The following is a 22,446-nucleotide window of genomic DNA, read 5'->3' on the forward strand; positions in this document are numbered from 1 at the left end:
GTGTTAAAGTCCCCCTCTATTATTGTGTTGTCAATTTCTCCTTTTAAGGTTGTTAGCAGTTGCCTTATATATTGAGGTGATCCTATGTTGGGTGCATATATATTTACAATTGTTGTATCTTCTTCTTGGATTGATCCTTTGATCATTATGTAATGTCCTCGTCTCTTATAATATTATTTTAGGGTCTATTTTGTCTGATATGAGTATTGCTGCTCAAACTCTTTTGATTTTCATTTGCATGGAATATTTTCTTCCATCCTCTCATTTTATGTATGTCCCTAGAACTGAAGGTGGGTGTCTTGAGGACAGCATATATATGGGTATTGTTTGTGTATATATTCAGTCAGTCTGTTTTTTGGTTGGGGCATTTAGTCCATTTACACTTAAGGTAATTATTGATATGCAGAATTCTTATTGCCATTTTATTAACTGTTTTGGATTTTTTTTTCTTGGTCTTTTTTTCATCCCTTCTTATTCTCTTCTCTTGTGGTTTGATGACTATCTTTAGTTTTGTATGTGGACTGCTTCTTCCTTTTTGTTTGTGTATCTATTGTAGATTTTTGGTTTGTAGTTACCATGAAGTTTTGATAGAGGAGTGTATATATATATCCTACTGTCTCAGTGTGGCCTTTTTATCTTCTGGAGTACAGTATCTTTTCTGATAGCTTGCAGTCTGTTTTGTTGACAGTTAATCTCCTTATTCCTTAAGTAGCCTCTTTTTTTAAAAAAATGTTTATTTACTTTCAACTTTCTTTCATTGTCTAGCACAAGGTAATATTATCCATTACATTGCTCCTTCTACAAAGATTTTGTTTTCTACATTTTATCAAATTGTTGTGCACTTAAATTCTTTTGTCTGGAGTATAGGATGTGATAGTTCAACTAAAAATGTATTCCAGTAATTTCCTCTGGGAACTGAAATGATTTTGTCATCTTGCCACCTGGGAAATACACCATGGATCACTGCTGAAAGCTTACCTCATTTATTGCTTCTTTATAAGTACTGTCAAAGCTGTGAAAAGCAGCATAGTTTAGACATTATAAGCTCTGTCATTGGAGTAAAATTGCCTAAACTCAAATTCCAGCATCTATTCTTTCTACATGTGGGACTTGGGAATTTATTGTCTCACTAAACTTCAGTGTCTACAAACTTAAAATGAGAAAAATAATAATACCTGCTTCATAGAGTTGTGCTGGTAAAATGAGGTGTTCCACACAAGGGATACTACTCCTACCCAAAGTACAGTGTACAGATTTAAAGAAATCCCTATCAAAATTCCAGTGTTTTTTGCAGAAACATAAAAACTCATCCTAAAATTCATACATACTCTCAAAAGATACCAAATAGCCAAAACAGTTTTTAAAAAGAAAAACAAAGTTGGAGGTCTCATACTTCCTGATTTCAAAACTTACTACAAAAGCTACAGTAATCAAAATGGTGTGGTACTGGCATAAAGACAAACATACAGACTAATGGCATAAAGTAAAAGAGTTCAGATATAAAATCTAACATATATATATAGTCAAATAATTTTTGACAGGTGCTCCAAGATCATTCAGCGGTAAAAGGACACTCTTTTCAAGAAATGGTGTTGGTAAAACTAGAAATATACATGCAAAAAAATGAACTCTTACCTTATACCATATAGAAAAATTAACTCAAAATGGATCAAAGACCTAAATGTTGAGTTAAATTATAAAATACTTTGAAAAAAAAAGAGAAAATCTTCATAACACTGGATTTGGCAATGATTTGGATATGACACTGCAAGTAAAAATAGATAAAATGGAATATATCAAAATTTAAAACTCTTTTGTGTATCACAAGACATAATCAATAGAGTAAAATGACAACCCCCAAAAATGGGAAAAAATTTGCAAATTATATACCTGATAAAGGATTAATATCCAGAATATATAAAGAACTACAACCTAAAAACAACAAAATGAACCCAATTTTAAAATGGTAAAAGGACTTAGACATTTTTTCAAGGAAGATAAACAAATGCCCAATACATTGCATATTAAAAGTGATTAACGTCATTAATCATTAGTGAAATGCAAATTAAAACCATAGTGGTAAGCAACTTCACACCCATTAAGATGGCCATGTTAAAAATAAACAAACAAAAAAAGCTGTAGGGTTTTACAGTCAAAGATGAATATTTTGCCTTCTGGGTGAATTTCATACCATAGCTATGGTCTTAATTTGGTATTGTTAGTTTCTTTCCTTTTTCTCTGTGGAAATTTCTTTTGACTTTAATACACTGTAATATGCCATGTTTTTAATCTCTTTATTATCTCCTTGAATGATCAAGAAAAATTGTTAATATGCGGTATGTCATTAAAATACCCTAAATTTTTTTGAGAAGACTATTATATCGTATTGACTTACTGTGAAATACAAAAACAAAACAACAAAATGGTACCCAGGAAGGTATCTCCATTAAAGAAGACTTCAGTTTTTGCATTTGTTAAGGAAAAGCTTTAAATTATAGAGAATAAATTTAGATGCCTTTTTAAAAAGATTACAAATCAAATAATTTTTCTTGGCTCAGATACACTCTTTAGAATATTGGCTTAAAGATCTAATATTCTTAGTGTTTTCAAACAGACATAGGTCTGATTTCTTCTATTGAGGTCATTTCTGAAGTGGTGCTGGTTTGGCCCACGTCCATGTGAGTATACTTATTAAGAGTGGTGTTTTCCAATTTTTTTTTTTTTTTTGCATTATTCCCTTCCCTCATACCTGCAAGGGGCTTTTCACACATTTCCCCCTAATCTCTTCCAACATGAACTTTTCAAATAACTGCATATCTACGTACTGTATTTCTGTACTTTATATATAAAACCAGCAAGATCTTTCACCAGTGTTCATGCCCCTGAGAGTTAATATCATCTCTGCTGAAAAACCATGCTCCACAGAGAAGTAATATATGAAACTCTACTCTCATACTGGGGCCAGTCCCAAGACTGCCTTATATTTGAGATCCTTTGGAACCACTTCAAAGTAGATTCCCTGAAAACACCAAGATTAGGGTTCATATCCTCAAAACTGCAACAGAAAAAGTTCAATCTCTTGGTTTTGTCTGAATGTTTATTTAACAGGGAATTCTAAGTTGAATTCTAGTTGCTTATAAGGATTCACACTCACATAAGATTATCCAGGATTCCTTTCCCTCTATTCATAACTGGTTTATCTATTCTTTCTTATTCTCAATGTGTGAATGGGTTTTAGGATTTTTATCAAGAGGTAATGGCTTCACTACTATAGCCATGAATTATCTGATGCTATTTGAAAGTTATAGGTAGTGCATTTGTTAGTATTGATAAGTTAGTACCTAATATAGGAAGCAAGGACATGATATACAATGTAGATCAGGTCTTTGACTCTACTAACAATTTGACCATTAAATGGCCAAGTTGAAGCAATGGTAAGAAAATGACCTAATTACTAGAGCCAAAGTAGTTTGGCATTTGACTGAGTTATCCATACTCTACATATTTATCAGTGTTCCTAAAAAAGAGAAATTCAACAAGTTAGAAGAAATTTCCATTAAATGTGAATTTAATAACAAATTTAGAAATTCCTTCTTCCCATTATCATACTTATTGTTCCTTAGGTCTTATATTTCCCTTTTTTAGGAAAATGGCTGTCCTCTCTATACAGTAGTCTCAATTTTTGGAAATTTCTTCCTCTGTAGTAGTAATTTTGGAAATAAATGGGGCTATCTTAAGGAACTTTAATGGTATACTCAGAGTTCTGAAATTCTACTTCAGTATTTCTCAAAGTCCTTCAATAAGAAGACTCAGTTTCAATTTTGTTTATTTTTGTCACCAGTACCTTTACTGTATTATCAAAATTCCTATTCAATAAGCTGCAGTACAATTCTATAACACTAGTAACAGAAAGGAAAAGAAGTGGTCCCAGGGGATTTTGAGGGTCCCAGGGGTCCTCAAAATTACTGATGGAAACAAGGATTTAAAATATTTTTTAAAAAAGAATGAAATAAAAATTCTGGCAAAACTTGTGGGAAATAATGACTATTATTTTGGTTTTTAAAATACGTTCTGAACAGTAGAAAGTAAGTACTGTTATTCAGCACAAACCACTTATGGTTTGTCTTTTAGTCTGGGCTACCTGCAAGCTTACATATCAAGGGCTTAGCTACCTTGCTTCTGAATCCTAAAAGTACTTTAATCAGTATTTTGGAGAATTCAGTTATGCTGAAGCATCAAATTGAAGGCTTCGAGGAGTCCCCTTGTGGCTTAGTATTAATGAAAATGATTAGTATCCAGGAGGATGTGGGTTCGATCTATTGCCTCACTCAGTGGTTAAGGATCCCACATTGTGGTGAGCTGTGGTGTAGATTGCAGATGAAGCTTGGATCTTGCATTGCTTTGGCTGTGGCATAGGCTGGCAGCTACAGTTCTGATTTGACCCCTAGCCTGGGAACTTCCACGTGCTGTGGTTTCGGCCCCCAAAACAAAAAAAAAAAGTCTTTGATGCTGCAGACAACCTTTTTTTTTTCTTTTCACTTCTCCAACCAAGATTAATCTAACATCTGAAATGCTACTAAGAACATGAGATAATAACATTTGTTCTAACATACTTAAAATTTGGGATATAAAGTTTCATTACAGCAACCTTCAACAAAACTATTATGCAGAAGAAGGAACTATCATGTGTATTTTAAGTCACTAAAGTTGAAAAGAAAATTTTAAGCAGATATTTTCATAACTTAGGTTTATCTTCATTACTTTATTTCCATTTTCTTTAGTATCTTGTGATTTTTTTGTTTTTTATGGCCACACCTGTGGCAAATGAAGTTCCCAGGGTAGGGGTCAAATGGGTGCTGCAGCTGAGTCCTCACTACCCCAAAGCCACCACGATACTGGATCCAAGCTGCTTCTGAGCACTACGACGCACCTTATGGCAACGTGGGATTCTTAACCCACTGAGCAAAAGCCAAGGATGGAAACCACATCCTCACGGAGACTATGTTGGGTCCGTAACCTGCTGAGCCATTATGGGAACTCCTATCTGTGATTTTCTTAATCGCTAATGTTTTTAGTTTCAGCCATTAAGTTCTAACTCACAAGTTTATACTACATGCTACTAGAAAACTCATGCCCTCAGAGTCACATATATTGAAAGCATGTGAAACACACTAAACTTGTTTATTAAAAATAATATCTACTGAGAGTTCCCTGCTGATCTAGTGGTTAGTATTCAGCACTTTCACCACTGTGGCCCAGGTTCAGCCCTTGGTCTGGGAACTGAGATCCCATATCAAGTGCTGCACACTTTGGTCAAAAAAGCAAAAAAAAAAAAAAAAAAAAAAAAAAACCCCTATCTACTTAATTATCTTTTTTGTGTATATGAAAAGTACCTAAACATTTTCAGCTATGCTCTTGAAAGGATAATTGATCAACAAATCTATGCCATACTTTCATTTATGTTTTTAGTATATTTGTTCCAATAATGTCTTTTTATTTGCAACTGATAACTTTCCTTTCCAGATGCCTGCTGTCCCTCTAATACTCTGCTATATTATCTCTTTCTTTCCAACTTGCCCTATTTATTAATATTCACCAACAGAACTAAAAGCTGTGCTACTCTGTTCTGCTCATAGCTGACTTCTTGACTGCAATAAACAGCATCTACAGAAGTGCTTCCAAAATAGTTCTTAAAAACATAAAACTTTAAAAATATATTAAAGATGATTGGATTGGTGTTTCAGTTGGAGATAATGCTTTTCCTTATAAACTTATAAACTAGAAAAAAACAGTATTTAGGGCCTGCACTAAGTAGTGCTATCTGGTATAAGCACAACAGAAATTAATTTTTTAACCTAAGAAGAACATACTGTAGTAGGGTAAGCCAAAATTGGTAATTTATAAAATACTTTAATACTTAGCTATATAATGTGCATTTCACTAATAATTAGATTCATATGGAAAGTTAAAGGCTATATGATATGCCTACTATATGAATTTGATTAATATGTTTTAAAATTATGTCATTCTGAAATCTCTCTTATGTTACCATCAGCATCATAAAACACTTAGCAGCTAGTTATCTTGAAATTAAGTATAACCAACCCAAGTCTGGGAAAAAATGTTAAGTATATTCTGATATTCATATTTTGACTTATCTTAAGTAAAATGATTACTTCATATAACTTAGTCTTTTTTTTTGAAAATTCTGCTGAATAATACTGTTATTGTTTTTTCTAATATAGCTTACTAAAGATCTTTAGTAAGTTGTACTAGAAAATTATCAGAACTTTCATTAGAAATAATTTAAAGGGAGTTCACATTGTGGTGCAGCAGAAGTGAATATGACTAGTATCTATGAGGATGCAGGTTTAATCCCTGGCCTTGCTTAGTGGGTCAGGGATCCAACGCTGATGTGAGTTGCAGTGTAGGTTACAGACACAGCTCAGATCCCATATTGTTGTGGCTGTGGCCAGAAGCTGTAGCTCCAGTTTGACCTCTAGCCTGGGAACCTCCATATACCACGGGTGTGGCCAAAAAAAGAAAAAGAAATAATTTAAATACCAGATTAAGGGTAGACAGAGCAATGTTCATAAACAGCACACAGTAGTTGATTGCAATCTTAGGATGCATTTCTTTAACATCGAAAGTTAAAGTTTATAAAAATCTTTCTCTGTACATTCTTAAACCAGTGTGTGTACATGCAATTCCTTAGCTAGGTAACACTACAAAAGAAGATAACTTCTGAGTATTTATTACATCACTATGTTGATTTTGTGGGAACATGCTAAAGGCACCATGAAGAAAATAATAGTCTCTCAATCTGACCACATCATGCCGCCCCAACGAGAATGGCTCTCCAGCTATAGAAATGTAGGTATTTTCTAATGCCTACTCCATAATAAAACTATTGAAATAAAATTTAAATATCAAGTTACAGTAGTGATAAAAATTTCACTTGACTTTAAAGCAGAAGTCTTTGGTTGTAAGAAAGCACTCTTCCACAGCAAATTATAATGAAGCAAAATATATAAATAACATGAAAAAGTGACTTTCTTAAAGCACAGAACCATGGATATAGAGAATTATTTATATAAAGATTATATAATATATGGAGTATATACAGAATTACTGAATTGTAAGAAACTCCTTACCCTCATTTATAAAGAATATTAATATGAAGAAACATTTTGGCACTAACTCTTATAGTAACTACTTACCTGTGTATTGTGCAGAATCAACTGAATAGCTGCAGGGTTAATTTCCTTCTATTGTAAGGTCATAATCAAAATTTAAGACATCACAAATCCTCAATGAATAGCAATTCCCTTGAAAACTTTGAATTTTACAATAAGGTAATCATCCCACTCTAAAAAATTAATATATTTATGTGGAATTTTTCTCCAAAAACTAAAAAGTGAGACATTAAAAAAAAAGCAAACTTTTTTTTAAAAAGTAACCTAGTTAACATCCTTGTTTTTATAAACAGCGTTATCCAACTTAAAAAATTCTCTTTTAAGTACTTAAATTTTAGTACAAAAATCTGAAATCAAGCATATTATATGAAATACTTTTGACTTGAAAAGTAGCAGAATGGAAGATCTCTTAAATGCATTCATTATTTATATAGATCCTTCAGGAGTCTTTACAAATTAAATAAAAATCATATTCACTTTCATCAAAATATTTACTAGAAATCTTTAAAAATAATATATTATCATTTTAGATGATTTGTGCATTTGGTAACTATTTGGCTAAATGCTTTAAAGATAATATAAGAAGCATTTCTTCTCTTTCCTTCCTTCCAACCAAAACATCTTGAACTTTATGTGTGAGGCATTTTTTTCTTAGATAATATGCATTTTAAAACCAGCTTCAAAAAAAAAACAAACAAACAGAAAGATAATCAAGTCATAAGTTTAAAAAAATAGCATATAGTGCTGAAAATAAACTATTTTTTTAAACCAAAATAACAAGTATTTTAAAATTTGTATAAATAACAACAACAACAAAAAGAAGCACCCTACCACATTTTAGGTATGGGGTCGAAAATGGAGGAGCACTAAAACAAATGATGACAACAACCCACCCTTCATACTTAGTTGAAAAAATGCTCATTTTTCATCAAGATATACATTATGAATTTTCTACTGGCACTCTTGAATAAAATTAACAAGCATACTTAAGCATACCTTTTTTTTTTTTTTACCAATTTGCTCTCAATTCTCCCTTGTATATAAGAAGCTAACAAAAGAAAATTTCTTCTATGACTGCAGTAGACTTCTGAAATCTCTAAAGTATACATTCTTTAGAAAAAGATAATCCTAATGCCACTGTGTATCTCGATAAGCTTATACATGTGAAAAACAGTATTTTTTATGGCTTACACTTAAATTTAATGTACGAGCATAGGTCCTGGGGATTGAAGAATCTTATTGGCAGCCAACAACTCAAGGGATCACAATATTCCTGGCGTTCATAATCTCAAAAATTTAAAACTATTAACTGTAGTCTTAGAAAAATTTGGAGACAGTTCTATTTAAAAAACATACTTGCCACAAACAGATACAAGGGAGACAAATAAGAAAATAGATTGTGTTATATCTTTGTAAACCTGATCCATTTCAAAATGTATTCTTTAGGATGAGGGAAATTCCCTGTACAAATAAAACTAAACATTTGTTCCCTTTGCCATGAAAAATATTTACAAGTACATAGAACAAGAAGCAAAAAGTATACACCTGCTTATATTGCTTGCTGGCCAGTGATATATATGAAGAGGGAAATAAAGGTGCTTATTCAGTTATCTGAGCATTTTCATTTGTTTGTATAGTGAAAATATTATAGATCAACTATGGAAAAATTAGAAAACATTATTTATGAATACCAGCCCTTGTGAAAAACACCACACAAGATGCCAAGGTATTATACATTCACTGTGGTAAAAACTGTACACATGTATTCTGTGCATCTAAAACATTTACAATTTTTTCATCTCATAATTCCAAGCTGAAAAAAAGTCTATTTCTCTTCTTTTTCCAAAGAAAGATGAATGTTAACTGACTGATAAGGTTCACAAAACTGTTTACAAAACTCTCTACTTTTCATCAGTGTCTTTGGCTGGTGTCCTTGTGAAGGTAAATTCACTAGACTTTGAAGGTTTTGAGCAGGTATTTTCATACTTTTGCAGGCTAGCATCATGATATACATAATAATGATGTACGCAGTAGTAGTCTACAGCAATGTAAAATATAAAACTTTGTTCTGTAAGTCTGTTTTGGTCTCAGAATGAAGTTCATTTCTTTCATCAAGCCATACTGTCCCTTATTTGATCAACTCGAAGAGCTAGGTCTCTGAAAGAGGGGCGTTGATTTACATTATTGTTCCAGCATTCTGTCATGATTATATAAATCTGTAAAAGAAAATAAACCAAAATTACTGTGAATACAAAATACCATCTTTTATTTGGTGAAGACATGAATTTGGATCTCCCTCTTAGTCTTCCTATATAGGCATGTGGTAAGGCTATGCCCAGATCCAGACATGACTATGTTATTTATCTAAAAGCTGAGCAAATTGCCATCAACTGATGAGAAATCCTGGGGTAAAAAAGCAAAAGAAAATGAATGATTTCTATGGATAAAAAATTTACTTTTGTTACCTCATCTGGGCATCCATCTGGCCGTGGTAACCTTCCATTATTCTTCAGAAGTTCTATCAAGTGAAACACAATCATCTGTCCTTGTTTGTCATTGCCAATCATACGCATAAATTCCTGAAACACAAACCCAGTTTTCATTGACTATTTTTGGCACATTTATTTTGAAGTAGAATTCTTTATCAACTTCTTCCAGTAAATGGGAAAAGTTCTGTATATGTATGTTTCCTTTTACATTTGAAACTTTTTAAAAGACAGACTATTTTAACTTCACAAAGTTCCCTTTCAGTCATATTTCATAAAAGACTTTGTTACATATGGAACTTCTCTAATGCCATTTCCGTAAATATATCTTTAATAGAAACTTCCTGAGAAGTGCTCAAAACAAGTGAAGTAAAAATACATTTACTTTAACACATACCACAGTTCAGGTGAAATAAAAAGTTTAATGTATAACAAACAGGACATAATGAAAAGAAAGTACACGATGAATATTTAAACATAAATGCAATGGAAAGAAAATGTTCACATGTTTAAAATTCATAAAATTAAAGTCTGAAACATAAGCTAGAGAAATATTTCCAGTGAACACATCGTTTATTTAAATATAGAGAGCTCTTAAACTGGTAAGAGAAATTACCAATATAAAAAAACAATGGGCAAAGTATACGAAGAGACAATGTACACACGCACTTGCTCACTCTACGCAATAAATTTGTACTCAGTCACACTAATAGTAAAAGTTAAAATTAAAAATCAAACATATACAGAACTGAAGAGTTCCCATTGTGGCGAACGAAATGAATGAACGAAATGGTTACTAGTTGAAATGAATCCAACTAGTAACCATGAGGTTGTGAGTTCAATCCCTGGCCTCACTCAGTGAGTTAAGGATCCAGCATGGCCATGAGCTGGGGTATAGGCTGCAGATGCAAGTCAGATCCTGCATTGCTGTGGCTGTGTAGGCCAGCAGCTATAGCTCTGATTTGACCCCTACCCTGGGAACCTCCATATGCCTTGAGTGTGGTCCTAAAAAGCATAAATATATATATACATATATACACAGAATTAGCTTTGGCTGCTGGTTTCTTAATTTCAAATGCATTTTCAATATTCTGCATTTGTCCTCTTCTGATGCTTACTAGTTTTGATATATTTGTCACTGGGTGATTTCCTACTTTTATATTATCTTTGCCTTTATCGGTGGGCTTTTTCATTTGTAATTTTCTTGTTTCCAATTGTGGCTTTTACTTTTCTGCCTAGAAAAGTTTCTTTAGTAGTAGCTGTAGAGCTGGTTTGGAGGTTCTGAATTCTCTTGGCTTTTGCTTATCTGAAAATCGTCTGATCTCACCATCAAATATGAATGGGAGCCTAGCTAGAGTATTCTTGGTTGTAGGTTCCTCTCCTTCATCATCTTAAATATCTCTTGCCACTCCCTTCTAGCTTGGAGAGTTTCTGCTGAAAAATAAGCCATTATCCTTTTTTTGGGGGGGGGGGATTCCCTTGTATGTTATTGATTGCTTTTCCCTTGTTGCTTTTAATATTTTTTCTTTGTATTTAATTTTTGTCAGTTTGATTACTATGTCTCACCATGTTTCTCCTTCCTTGGATTTCTCTGTGTATGGAATTCTCTGTGCTTCCTCAACTTGAGTGAGTGTGTCCTTTCCCATATTAGGGAAGTTTTTGGCTATAATCTGTTCAAATATTTTCTCTGGCCCTTTTTCTCACTTTTGTCCTTCTGGAACTCCTATGATGTGAACGTTGGCACATTTAATGTTGTCCCAGAGCTCTCTAAGACTCTCCTTAGTTCTTTTCATTCTTTTTTATTTTTTTCTGTGGCAGTAATTTCTACCACTCTGTCTTCCACCTCATTTATTCACTCTTCTGCTTCTATTATTCCGATTCTTTCTCATCTATTTTTCATTTCAGATACTATGCTATTCATCTTAGTTTTCTTGTTGTTTAAACCTCTAGCTTTCTTGTAACTTCTCAATCCATTTCTTCATTTTTTTTCCACTATCTTGTATCAACTTTGCTCTCATCACTCTGAATACTTTTTCAGATAGATTGCTATATCCTCTTTATTTAGTTGTTTTTGTGTGTTTCTGCCTTGTTCCATAGTCTGAAAGCTATTTCTTTGTTGTCTCATATTGTCTAACTTTCTGTTAATGCTCCACTTGGCAGCTGGTATGTAGATGCAGCAGCTTCTGCCCAGTCCTGGAGTTCTCACGGAAGACAGTGGCTCACAAGTATCCAGAGCATGCAATGGAAACAGTGATAATATGCTACCTCTCCTGCAGCTGGGTGGCTTCTAGGGATGGAGTCTTTGAGGGAAGTGGCAGTGGTTCATGGTTCATGGGATTGGTCTTATAGCAGGAGGTGGGGTGCAGGGGACAGAGTGCCTCCTGCTACCCCTCCCACTACCAGGGAGGTGTAGCTGGCAATATCAGCAGCTGCTTCCTGTAATCTCTCCCTTTGCCAGGGAGGCTGTCTGGTCTGCTCTCTATAGCTGCAGGGGCAGGCACCATTCCCAGTCACTCACTTTGTTTAGCTTTAATTCGAAAAGATGCATGTACCCCAATGTTCACTGCAATGCTAGTCATAATAGCCAAAACATGGAAATAACCTAAAAGTCCATCAACAGATGACTGGATAAAGATGTGGCACATATATACAGTGGAAAATACAAAATAAAGCCATTTGCAGCAACATGGTTGCAACTAGAGATTCGCATACTAAGTGAGGCAGAAAGAAAGACAAATACCATATGATAACACTTATATGTGGAAGCTAAAATATGACACAAACGAACATATCTACAAAACAGAAACAGACGTACGGACAGAGAATAGACTTGTGGATGCCAAGGGGGAGAGGGCAATAAGTGGGATGGATGGGAGTTTGGGGTTGATAGGAACAAACTGCTAAATTTAGAATGGATAAGCAATGAGGTCCTACTGTACAGCACAGGGAACTATATCCAATCTCTTGGAATAGAAAATGATGGAAGATAATATGAGAAAAAAAATGTATATGTATGTATGACTGGGTCACTATGTTGTACAGCAGAAATTGACACAACACTGTAAATCAACTATACTCCAATAAATATTTAAAAAAACCAAACAGATACAACTCTCCCAACAATATGGCAAACTGCATAAAAATATAATAGTCAATACTGGCAAATGATAAAATGCATATCCCTAATGCATGGGTTTTGAGAGTCTAATCTGGTAAAGCTTTCTTGAAAAGCATTTTGAAATAATCAAAATCCTTTAATAGAGTTCATAACCTCTCATCTATAACTATATATTTACTCTGAGGTGACAACCAGAGATAAATATTTATGTATAAGGATGTCCATTATGTCCAATGAAGTGCTACTTAGAAGATGGAAAATTGGAATATGATAGTCCAGAAATTATATTCTTATGATAAAATGCTAAGAGGAGGGCCCCAAACAAGTTGAACCCAAATAGGCTCTCACCGAGACGTATTACAATAAAAATGGCAAAAGTTAAAGATAAAGAGAGGATTCTAAAGGCAGCAAGAGGAAAAAGTAAAGCATTAATTATAAGGGGACCTCCATAAGGCTATCAGCTGATTTCTCTACAGAAACACTACAGGCCAGGAGGAAGTGGCAAGATATATTTAAAGCTTTGAAAGGAAGAAATCTGCAACCTAGAAATACTCTCTCCAGAAAGAATATCATTTAAAATAGAAGGGGAAATAAAGAAGTTCTCCAACAAACAAAAGCTAATAAAAGAGTACAGCAATACCAAACCTATTCTAAAATACTGAAAGGACTTTTTGAAATTAAAACAGAGAAAAAGAAGAATTAGGATAGAGGAAACCACAATTGGAAAGTAGTCACTTAAATAAGCCAGCATACAGAGCTAAACATAAAGATGTTAAAAAAAAAATCAAAATCAAAATCATACAATCTGGGGAAGGAAAGTAAGAAAATATAGATTCTTTTTTTTTTATTTTAATGATGTGTTTGAGCCTGTATGACTATCAGGCAAAAGCAAGCAGAAAGGGCTTAACATGCTTAAAAAACAGGGCAACCATAAAATCAAACCAAACATTACATTTGCAAAAACTGAAAAGTACTCAAGCATAAAATAAATGGAAACCATCCAACCCAAAAGATAAAAGAAGAAAAGAGAAACATAGGATCAACTGGAAAACAAGGTTTAAAATGGCAATAGATAAACATCTATCAATAATCACCTTAAATGTCAATGGACTGAATGCTCCAAAAGACACAGAGTGGAAGACTGGATAAAAAAAGCAAAAACCTTCAATCTGCTGTCTATGAGAAACTCACCATAGGACACATATAGATTGAAAGTAAGGGGATGGGAAAAGATATTTCATGCCAGTGGACAAAACAGGAAAGCAGGAGTTGGAATACTCATATCAGACAAAATACACTTTAAAACGAAGGCCATAAAGAAAGACAAAGAAGGACACTAATTGTTAAAGATCCATTCAAGAAGAGGATATTACAACAGTCCATATATATGCCCCTAATATAAGAGTACCCAAATACATACAACAAATACCAACAGACATAATAGGAGAAATTGATGGGAATACAATCATAGTAGGAGACTTTTAACACCCCACTCACATCAATGGACAGATCCTCTAGACAGAAAATAAGGCAACAGAGATCCTAAATGACACAGAAGAAAAATTACACTTAACTGACATTTTCAAGACATTACATTAAAAAAAAAATCAGATATACAATCTTCGCAAGTGCACATGGAACATTCTCAAGGATTGAGAACAAATTTAAGAGTATAGAAATTATTTCAAGTATCTTGTCTGACCACAATGGCATGAAACTAGAAATCAACCACAGGAAAAGAAATGAGAAAAAATACACTACATGGAGACTAAACAATGTTAAAAAACCAATGTCAATGAGGAAATCAAGAAGGAAATTAAAAAATACCTCAAGACAAATGATAATGAAGACACAACCACTCAAAATCCATGGGATGCCACAAAAGCAGTGCTCAAAGTTACGTTCATAACAACACAGGCCTTCCTCAACAAAGAAGAAAAATCTCAAATTGACAACTTAACCCACCACCTAAATGAATTATAAAAATAAGAACAACAACAACAACAAAAAAACCTAAAGGCAGCAGAAGGAAGGAAATCATAAAGATCAAAGAGGAAATCAATAAATTAGACATTAAAAAAGTAGAAGAAATCAACATAACCGAGAGCTGTTTCTTTGAAAAGGTAAACATAATTGACAAACCTCTGGCCAGACTCACCAAGAAGAGGGGAGAAAAATCCCAAATAAACAAAATAAGAAATGAAAAAGGAGAAGTCAAAAAAGATACTACAGAAATTTAAAAAAAAATGAAAGAATACTATGAACAATTGTATGCCAGAATATTTGACAACCTAGAAGAAATGGACAACTTTCTAGAGACTTACAGCCTGACAAAACTGAATCAAGAAGAAAGATAACTGAATAGCCAAATCACTAGAAATGGAATTGGGTATGTCATAAAAACACTCCCTACAAATAAAAGTCCAGAACCAGATGGCTTCACAGGTGAATTTTACCAAACATGCAATGAGGAACTTATACCCAGCCTCCTTAAACTTCTCCAAAATGCTGAAGAAGAAGGAACACTCCCAAAGTCATTCTATGACGCCACCATCACCCTAATACCAAAATCAAAGATACCACCAAAAAAGAAAATGATAGGTCAGTATCTTTGATGAATATAGACATAAGAATTCTCAACAAAATTTTAGCCAACCAAATCCAACAACATATCAAAAAGATCGTACACCACGACCAGGTGGGATTCATCCCAGGTGCACAAGGATGGTTCAACACATGCAAATCAATCAACATAATACACCACATTAACAAAAGAAAAATAAAAAACCACGTGATCACCTCAACAGATGCAGAGAAAGCATTTGACAAAGTCCAACATTCATGATTAAAAAAAAAACTCTTACCAAAAGTGGGTACACAGGGAGCATACCTTAACATAATAAAAGCCATTTACAACAAACCCACAGCAAATATAGTAACTCAATGCAGAAAAGCTGAAAGCCTTCCCACTAAAATCTGGAACAAGACAGGGATGACCACTCTCAGTATTTTTATTGAACATAGTACTGGACGTCCTAGCCACAGCAATCAGACAAACTGAAGAAATAAAAGGCATCCAAATAGGAAGAGAAGAGGTAAAACAGCCACTGTATGTAGATGGCATGATACTACATATAGAAAACCCTAAGGACTCAACCCAAAACTACTTGAGCTGATCAACAGATTCAGCAAAGTAGCAGGATATAAGATTAATATTCAGAAATCAGACACATTTCTCTATACTAACAATGAAATATTAGAAAAGGAGTATGAAAATACAATACCTTTTAAAATTGCACCCCAAAAAACGAAATACCTGGGAATACGCCTGAAAAAGGAGGTAAAGGACCCAAATGCCAAGAACTGTAAAACATTAATCAAGGAAATTAAAGAGGATGCAAAGAAATGGAGAGGTAGTCCATGCTCCTGGGTTGGAAAAATGAATATTGTAAAAGTGGCCATACTACCCAAAGCAATCTACAGATTCAATGCAATCCCTATCCAGTTACCTATGACATTTTTCACAGAACTAGAACAAACAATCCAGAAATTTATATGGAACTACAAAAGACCCAGAATTGCCAAAGAAATCCTGAGGAACAAAAACCAAGAAGCAGACATGACTCTCCCAGACTTCAGGCAATATTACAAAGCCACAGTCATCAGGACAGTGTGGTATTGGTACCAAACAGACATGCAGACCAATGGAACAGAATAGAGAACCCTGAAATAAACCCTGACACCTATGGTCAATTAATCTTTGACCATAATAAACAGAAATAAACCCTGACACCTATGGTCAATTAATCTTTGACAAAGGAGGCAAGAATATAAAATGAGAAAAAGAGAGTCTTTTCAGAAAGTATTGCTGGGAAACCTGGACAGGTGCATGCAAATCAATGAAACTGGAACACACTCTCACACCATGTACAAAAATAAACTCAAAATGGCTTAAATACTTAAATATAAGACAAGACACCATCAAACTCCTGGAAGAGAACATAGGCAAAACATTCTCTGACATCAACCTTACAAATATTTTCTTAGATCAGTCTCCCAGAGCAACAGAATAAAAGCAAAAATAAACCAATGGGACCTAATCAAACTGACAAGCTTTTGACAGCAAAGGAAACCATAAAAATAAAAAGACAACTTAAAGCATGGGAGAAAATAGTCTGAAATGATGCAACTGACAAGGGCTTAATCTCTAAAATATACCAGAAACTTATACAACTCAACAGCAGAAAAGCCAACAACCCAATGGAAAAATGGGCAAAAGACCTCAATAGACACTTCTCCAAAGAAGATATACAGATGGCCAATGAGCACATGAAAAAATGCTCAACATCACTGATTATTAGAGAAATGCACATCAAAACTACCACGAGATACCACCTCACACCAGTCAGAATGGCCATCATTCATAAGTCCACAAATAACAAATGCTGGAGGGAGTATGGAGAAAAGGGAACCCTCTTGCATTGTTGGTGGGAATGTAACCTGGTACAACCACTATGGAGAACACTATGGAGGTACCTTAGAAATCTATACATAGAACTACCATATGACCCCACAATCCCACTCTTGGGCATATATCCGGACAAAAGTTTCCTTAAAAAAGACACATGCACCCACATGTTCATTGCACCACTATTCACAAGAGCCAAGACATGGAAACAACCCAAATGTCCATCAACAGATGATTGGATTAGGAAGATGTGGTATATATACACAATGGAATACTACTCAGCCATAATAAAGAACAAAATAATGCTATTTACAACAACATGGATGGAACTAGGGACTCTCATACTGAGTGAAATGAGTCAGAAAGACAAATACCATATGATATCACTTATATCTGGAATCTAATATAGTGCACAAATGAACCCTTCCACAGAAAAGAAAATCAAGGACTTGGAGAATAGACTTGTGGTTGCCAAGGGGGAGGGGTAGGAGTGGGGTGAATTGGGAGCTTGGGGTTAATAGATGCAAACTATTGCCTTTGGAATGGATTAGCAATGAGCTCCTGCTGTGTAGCACTGAGAACTATGTCTAGTCACTTATGATGGAGCACGATAATGTGAGAAAAAAGAATGTGTACATGTATGTGTAACTGGGTCACTATGCTGTACAGTAGAAAAAAAATTGTATTGGGGATATAATTTTTTTAAAAAATTAAAAAAAAAAGACTTTTGTCCCTAGTAAAAAGGCCCTGAATCAGTTTTCTTTTTTTTTTTTTTTTTTTTTTTTTTTTTTTTTTTTTTTGTCTTTTTTGTTGTTGTTGTTGCTATTTCTTGGGCCGCTCCCGCGGCATATGGAGGTTCCCAGGCTAGGGGTTGAATCGGAGCTGTAGCCACCGGCCTACGCCAGAGCCACAGCAACGTGGGATCCGAGCCACGTCTGCAACCTACACCACAGCTCACGGCAACGCCGGATCCTTAACCCACTGAGCAAGGGCAGGGACCGAACCCGCAACCTCATGGTTCCTAGTCGGATTCGTTAACCACTGCGCCACGACGGGAACTCCTGAATCAGTTTTCAATACTTGATTAAGTATGTGTGTACCACGAAGTTAACGATATGTGTGAAAATCTATTGTCAGATTTGGATGAATAAATTAAGAAGGATTGAAAAAAAATGCTATGAGAATGTTGGAAGTCTTATATGCAGTAAATATTTACTAATATAGGAAAATATATATGCTATAATACATAATGAAAAAGCAGGATAGAAAACTGTACAGCATGACATTTTATTTTGTAAAAGAAAACTTTTAAATAAAATATCACTTAAATGTATAAAATTAAAAGAATCCTGGAACAAAACATCACAATATTAAAGTGGGTATCTCTACGTAGTTGAATTAGAGATTATTTTCTCTTCTTTTTCATACTTTCCTAGATTAAAAATTTCTACAATGAGTGGAAAAATTAGTACATTTTGCAGTAATTCCAAGAATGAATGAGTATACTGGACTTACTGAATACAATATTAATAGAGTAAATACAGTACATAATCCAATCCTTACTTTTTAAAAATTCAAGTAACGTTAATCAGTTTAGGGTTATTTTTTTGGATGTTGTCTTACAAATAAGTAGTATGAGGCTCTAAAATAACCCTAACCTTAATATTCTTTGGGAAAGCTTTACTCATATTAAAAAAAAAAAAAAGTTGAAAGTAATTAAAAAGCACACTGACCGCTGGTGGGCTTTTACTCTTCTCGATATATGTGAAAAGTTCATACAGAACCACTCCAAAGCTCCAAACATCTGAGGCCACAGAAAACTTGCTCTCTGTCAGTGATTCTGGTGCATACCTGTAATGTATTTAAAAGACCATTACTTGACGTGCCAACTTTTGACTGTACCTGAAAATCATTGGATCACAAAAAAATAAGCTGTAGAGAATAGGGTTAACATAGCAGGCCTGAGGCTACCATCCTCAAAAAGGTCTGTTTGCAATGTTCACACTTGACTGGTACCTGGGAACTTGCATTTCAGGAGGGTTTCCACAATTCCCTAAATGATAAAGTGGCTCACTGAACCTAAACTGTTTTCTGCAAACAATATGGGTCTGGAATTTTGGTATTTGCCAGGCAGAGAATGTCTACATGGCTAGTCCCAATAAAAGCTGTGGGCACTGAGTCTTTAAATGAGTTCCTTAGTAGATGACATTTTACACATATCACAATTTACTGCTAGGGGAATTGAGTGTGTCCCATATGGCTTTTCTGGGAGAGGACACTTGGAAGTTTGCGCTTGGTTTCCTCCAGGCTTTGTCCCAGATGACTTTTCCTTTTGCTGATTTTGCTTTGTATCCTTTCCTATAAGGAGTCACAGGCATGCCAGCCCTATGAATCCTCCTAGTCAATCATCAAATCTGAGGGTAGTCTTGAGAACCTCCAACACATCAAAATAAGATCCAAAAATTAACTTTTGTCTCAGTAACACCAGGGTAACAGCAGGGTTAACTGCAAGTACCTTCTAGGAACTGAAAATTAAGCTGCTCTTTCCAAATTAAGCTTAAAATGAATCTAGTTAAATATCCTAGAGAAAACAGTGGTTTTTAATCTGGAGAAGACCTGAAGCTATTAACATATAAAATAAATAACCTATTCATCTAAAAGGGGGTGATTATGACAGGGAGCACAGAAAATATAAAGTCACAGGGACAATGGTGTTTCCTCTTCTCAAGTATTAGCGCTACTCAAGGGAGAATTTTGGCCAATGGATTATAAATATCATGGTTCCAATGCTAAATTTATCCTTATTATACAGAATGGCAACAGAGATCCATTTTAGATTGAGATTTAAAATATGAAATAAATTTAATCTGTCCTTCAAAATTTAACATTCCTCATTTCTAGAAATCCTTCTCTAACTACCTAAGGTCTTAATAACCTCATCCTACTCAATTTCTATAGTACTTACAGTCTATACTAACACAATTAACCATGTAATGCTAAATTCTTTTTATGTTTTCTAAAAAAATTACACATTTAATTATATTACTTTAAAATATATGACAGTTTTATCCCACAAATGGAATAAAACCTCTTTGAAGACAGTACTACCCTCTCAACCCTTGCAAGATATTCTCTTTCTTTGGCTTTCATAAAAGCACTCTCTGTAATCCCCTCCCCTTCCATCTTCAAGACTGTTTTCTCTTTTCCATCACTTATGTAAGGATACATGCAAAGCAAAAAAGCAAAAAAAAAAAAAAAAAAAAAAAAAAAAAATCTCCATGTTGAAAATGAGGGAAAAGACTCTTCCTCTTTTCTTAGGGCATCTACTTTAGAAAATTTACAACTGTAAATTCTTTGTCTCTTCAAAATGAATGTAAATCATTTTTAAAGCCTTTGATTACAATAAGCCTCTTGCCAGGTTTACATACAGCTCTTTCTCAAGAACCTCGTAGTCACCTCTATGGAATGTAATCATCAAGAAAGACTGTGCCCCTACCTCCCACTTTTGGTGTGAGGGCAGGGGTCTAACCTGGATAGGTGCCTCCTTCAAGTTGCAAAACTGTCAGCTATCATAAAGATATAAGAAATTTATTTTTCCTTTAGATAAAGCCAATTAGCTAACACAGATGGCCACTCAAATTACTAAGTGAGTTTAGGATTAACTCTGTGTGACAGATAGTGCTGTCAGGTCCTCATACTTGAAGACTAATTATTTTTTATCCTGAGAACATGTATGTAACAGGTTCAATATGCTTGGCCATATAAAAGGGTAAGATTTCTGTTTTTGCAGTCTCTCAGCAGATTTCTTGTGATGCACATTACTTTATGGATTAATGCTTATTTAGTAATGAAACTGTTTTCTTTCTCTTCTGTTTTTGTAAAAGGTTTTCTGGGTCAGGAGGGGATTTTATTTTTAATTACATTCCCCTAACACTTTTTCTCCATCCTCTAGATTTGCTTTTTCTCAAAGGTTCCATCATCAGATCTCTTCCTCTCTTGTCAAAAACTTTCCTTTTGGTAGTATTATTCACTTATATTCTAAATTCTACTAAATTTATAACCCTATATTTCATCTTATCTTTTGGTTTCAGACTTACTGAACATTTCCATATTAAAATTCCATAGGCAAAAATAACTCCATCCCCACCTCGATAACACTTGATTATTTTACTTTCCCAATGCAATGAATGGCATCACAAACTATCTAACTCCCCAAACTGGAAGTCTTAAGAATTATTTTCGACTCATCTTTCACTCCAATGTCTAATGAGCCACTATCAGTAGTTAAGCAATATACAAAACAATTAGATGTAAAATATGGTATCAAACCCTAATCGCAGGGGGAGAAGAGTACAAATACAGAGTATTTAAAATTCATTTCAGGAGTTCCCGTCGTGGCGCAGTGGTTAACGAATCCGACTAGGAACCATGAGGTTGCGGGTTCGGTCCCTGCCCTTGCTCAGTGGGTTAACGATCCGGCGTTGCTGTGAGCTGTGGTGTAGGTTGCAGACGCGGCTCGGATCCCGCATTGCTGTGGCTCTGGCGTAGGCCGGTGGCTACAGCTCCAATTCAACCCCTAGCCTGGGAATCTCCATATGCCGCGGGAGCGGCCCAAGAAATAGCAACAACAACAAAAGACAAAAGACAAAAAAAAAAAAAAAATTCATTTGAACAGGAGTTCCCTGGTGGCCTAGTGGTTAGGACTTGGTATTTTCACCACTGCAGCCCAGGATCAATCCTTGGTCTGGGAACTAAGATCCCACATCAAGCTACCTGCTCACTATGGCCTAACAAAACAAAACAAAAACCAAAAATACTTCATACAAACAAAAACCAAAATTCACTTGCAAGTAAGAGATCAGCAACTAAAAACAATTGTGTATATACAGATTACTATATCAAAACCTCATGATAACAGAAACCAGGAATCTAGAATAGGTATATACACAGAGAGAAAAAGGAATCCACACAAAGCACTAAAGATAGTCACAAAATCACAAGAGAACAAAATAAAGGGCTAAATACCTAGAAAAACAAACAGTAAACAATTAACAAAGTGGCAATAAGAACATACTTACCTATAATTACCTTAAATGTAAATGGAAGTTTTGCCCAGCAAAGGAAACCATAAACACAAAAGACAACTTACAGAATGAGAAAATCTTTGCAAATGATGCA

The 22,446-nt window shown here is 34.5% G+C and overlaps 1 protein-coding gene across 9 annotated transcripts in view; it reads right to left on the reverse strand.

The window, feature by feature from the left end:
* Positions 1 to 7,901: 7,901 nt before the first annotated feature.
* JAK2 (Janus kinase 2) overlaps positions 7,902 to 22,446 on the reverse strand; it is a 152,492-nt gene continuing 137,947 nt past the window's right edge. For 8 of the 9 annotated variants that reach the window (XM_085009853.1, XM_021082802.2, XM_021082809.2 and 5 more), the window contains 3 exons: positions 19,002 to 19,119; positions 9,662 to 9,775; positions 7,902 to 9,412 (listed from right to left, as the gene is read on the reverse strand). In XM_085009853.1, coding sequence (XP_084865979.1) covers positions 9,308 to 9,412; positions 9,662 to 9,775; positions 19,002 to 19,119 — 337 coding nt within the window. In that variant the 3' untranslated portion in view covers positions 7,902 to 9,307. 9 annotated transcript variants of the gene reach the window in all.

Source organism: Sus scrofa, chromosome 1, assembly GCF_054392235.1.
Source record: "Sus scrofa isolate SSC_HxYL_T2T_F1_AM1 chromosome 1, Sscrofa_HxYL_maternal_Yorkshire_Landrace_v2.0, whole genome shotgun sequence".
Taxonomy (NCBI): Eukaryota; Metazoa; Chordata; class Mammalia; order Artiodactyla; family Suidae; genus Sus; species Sus scrofa.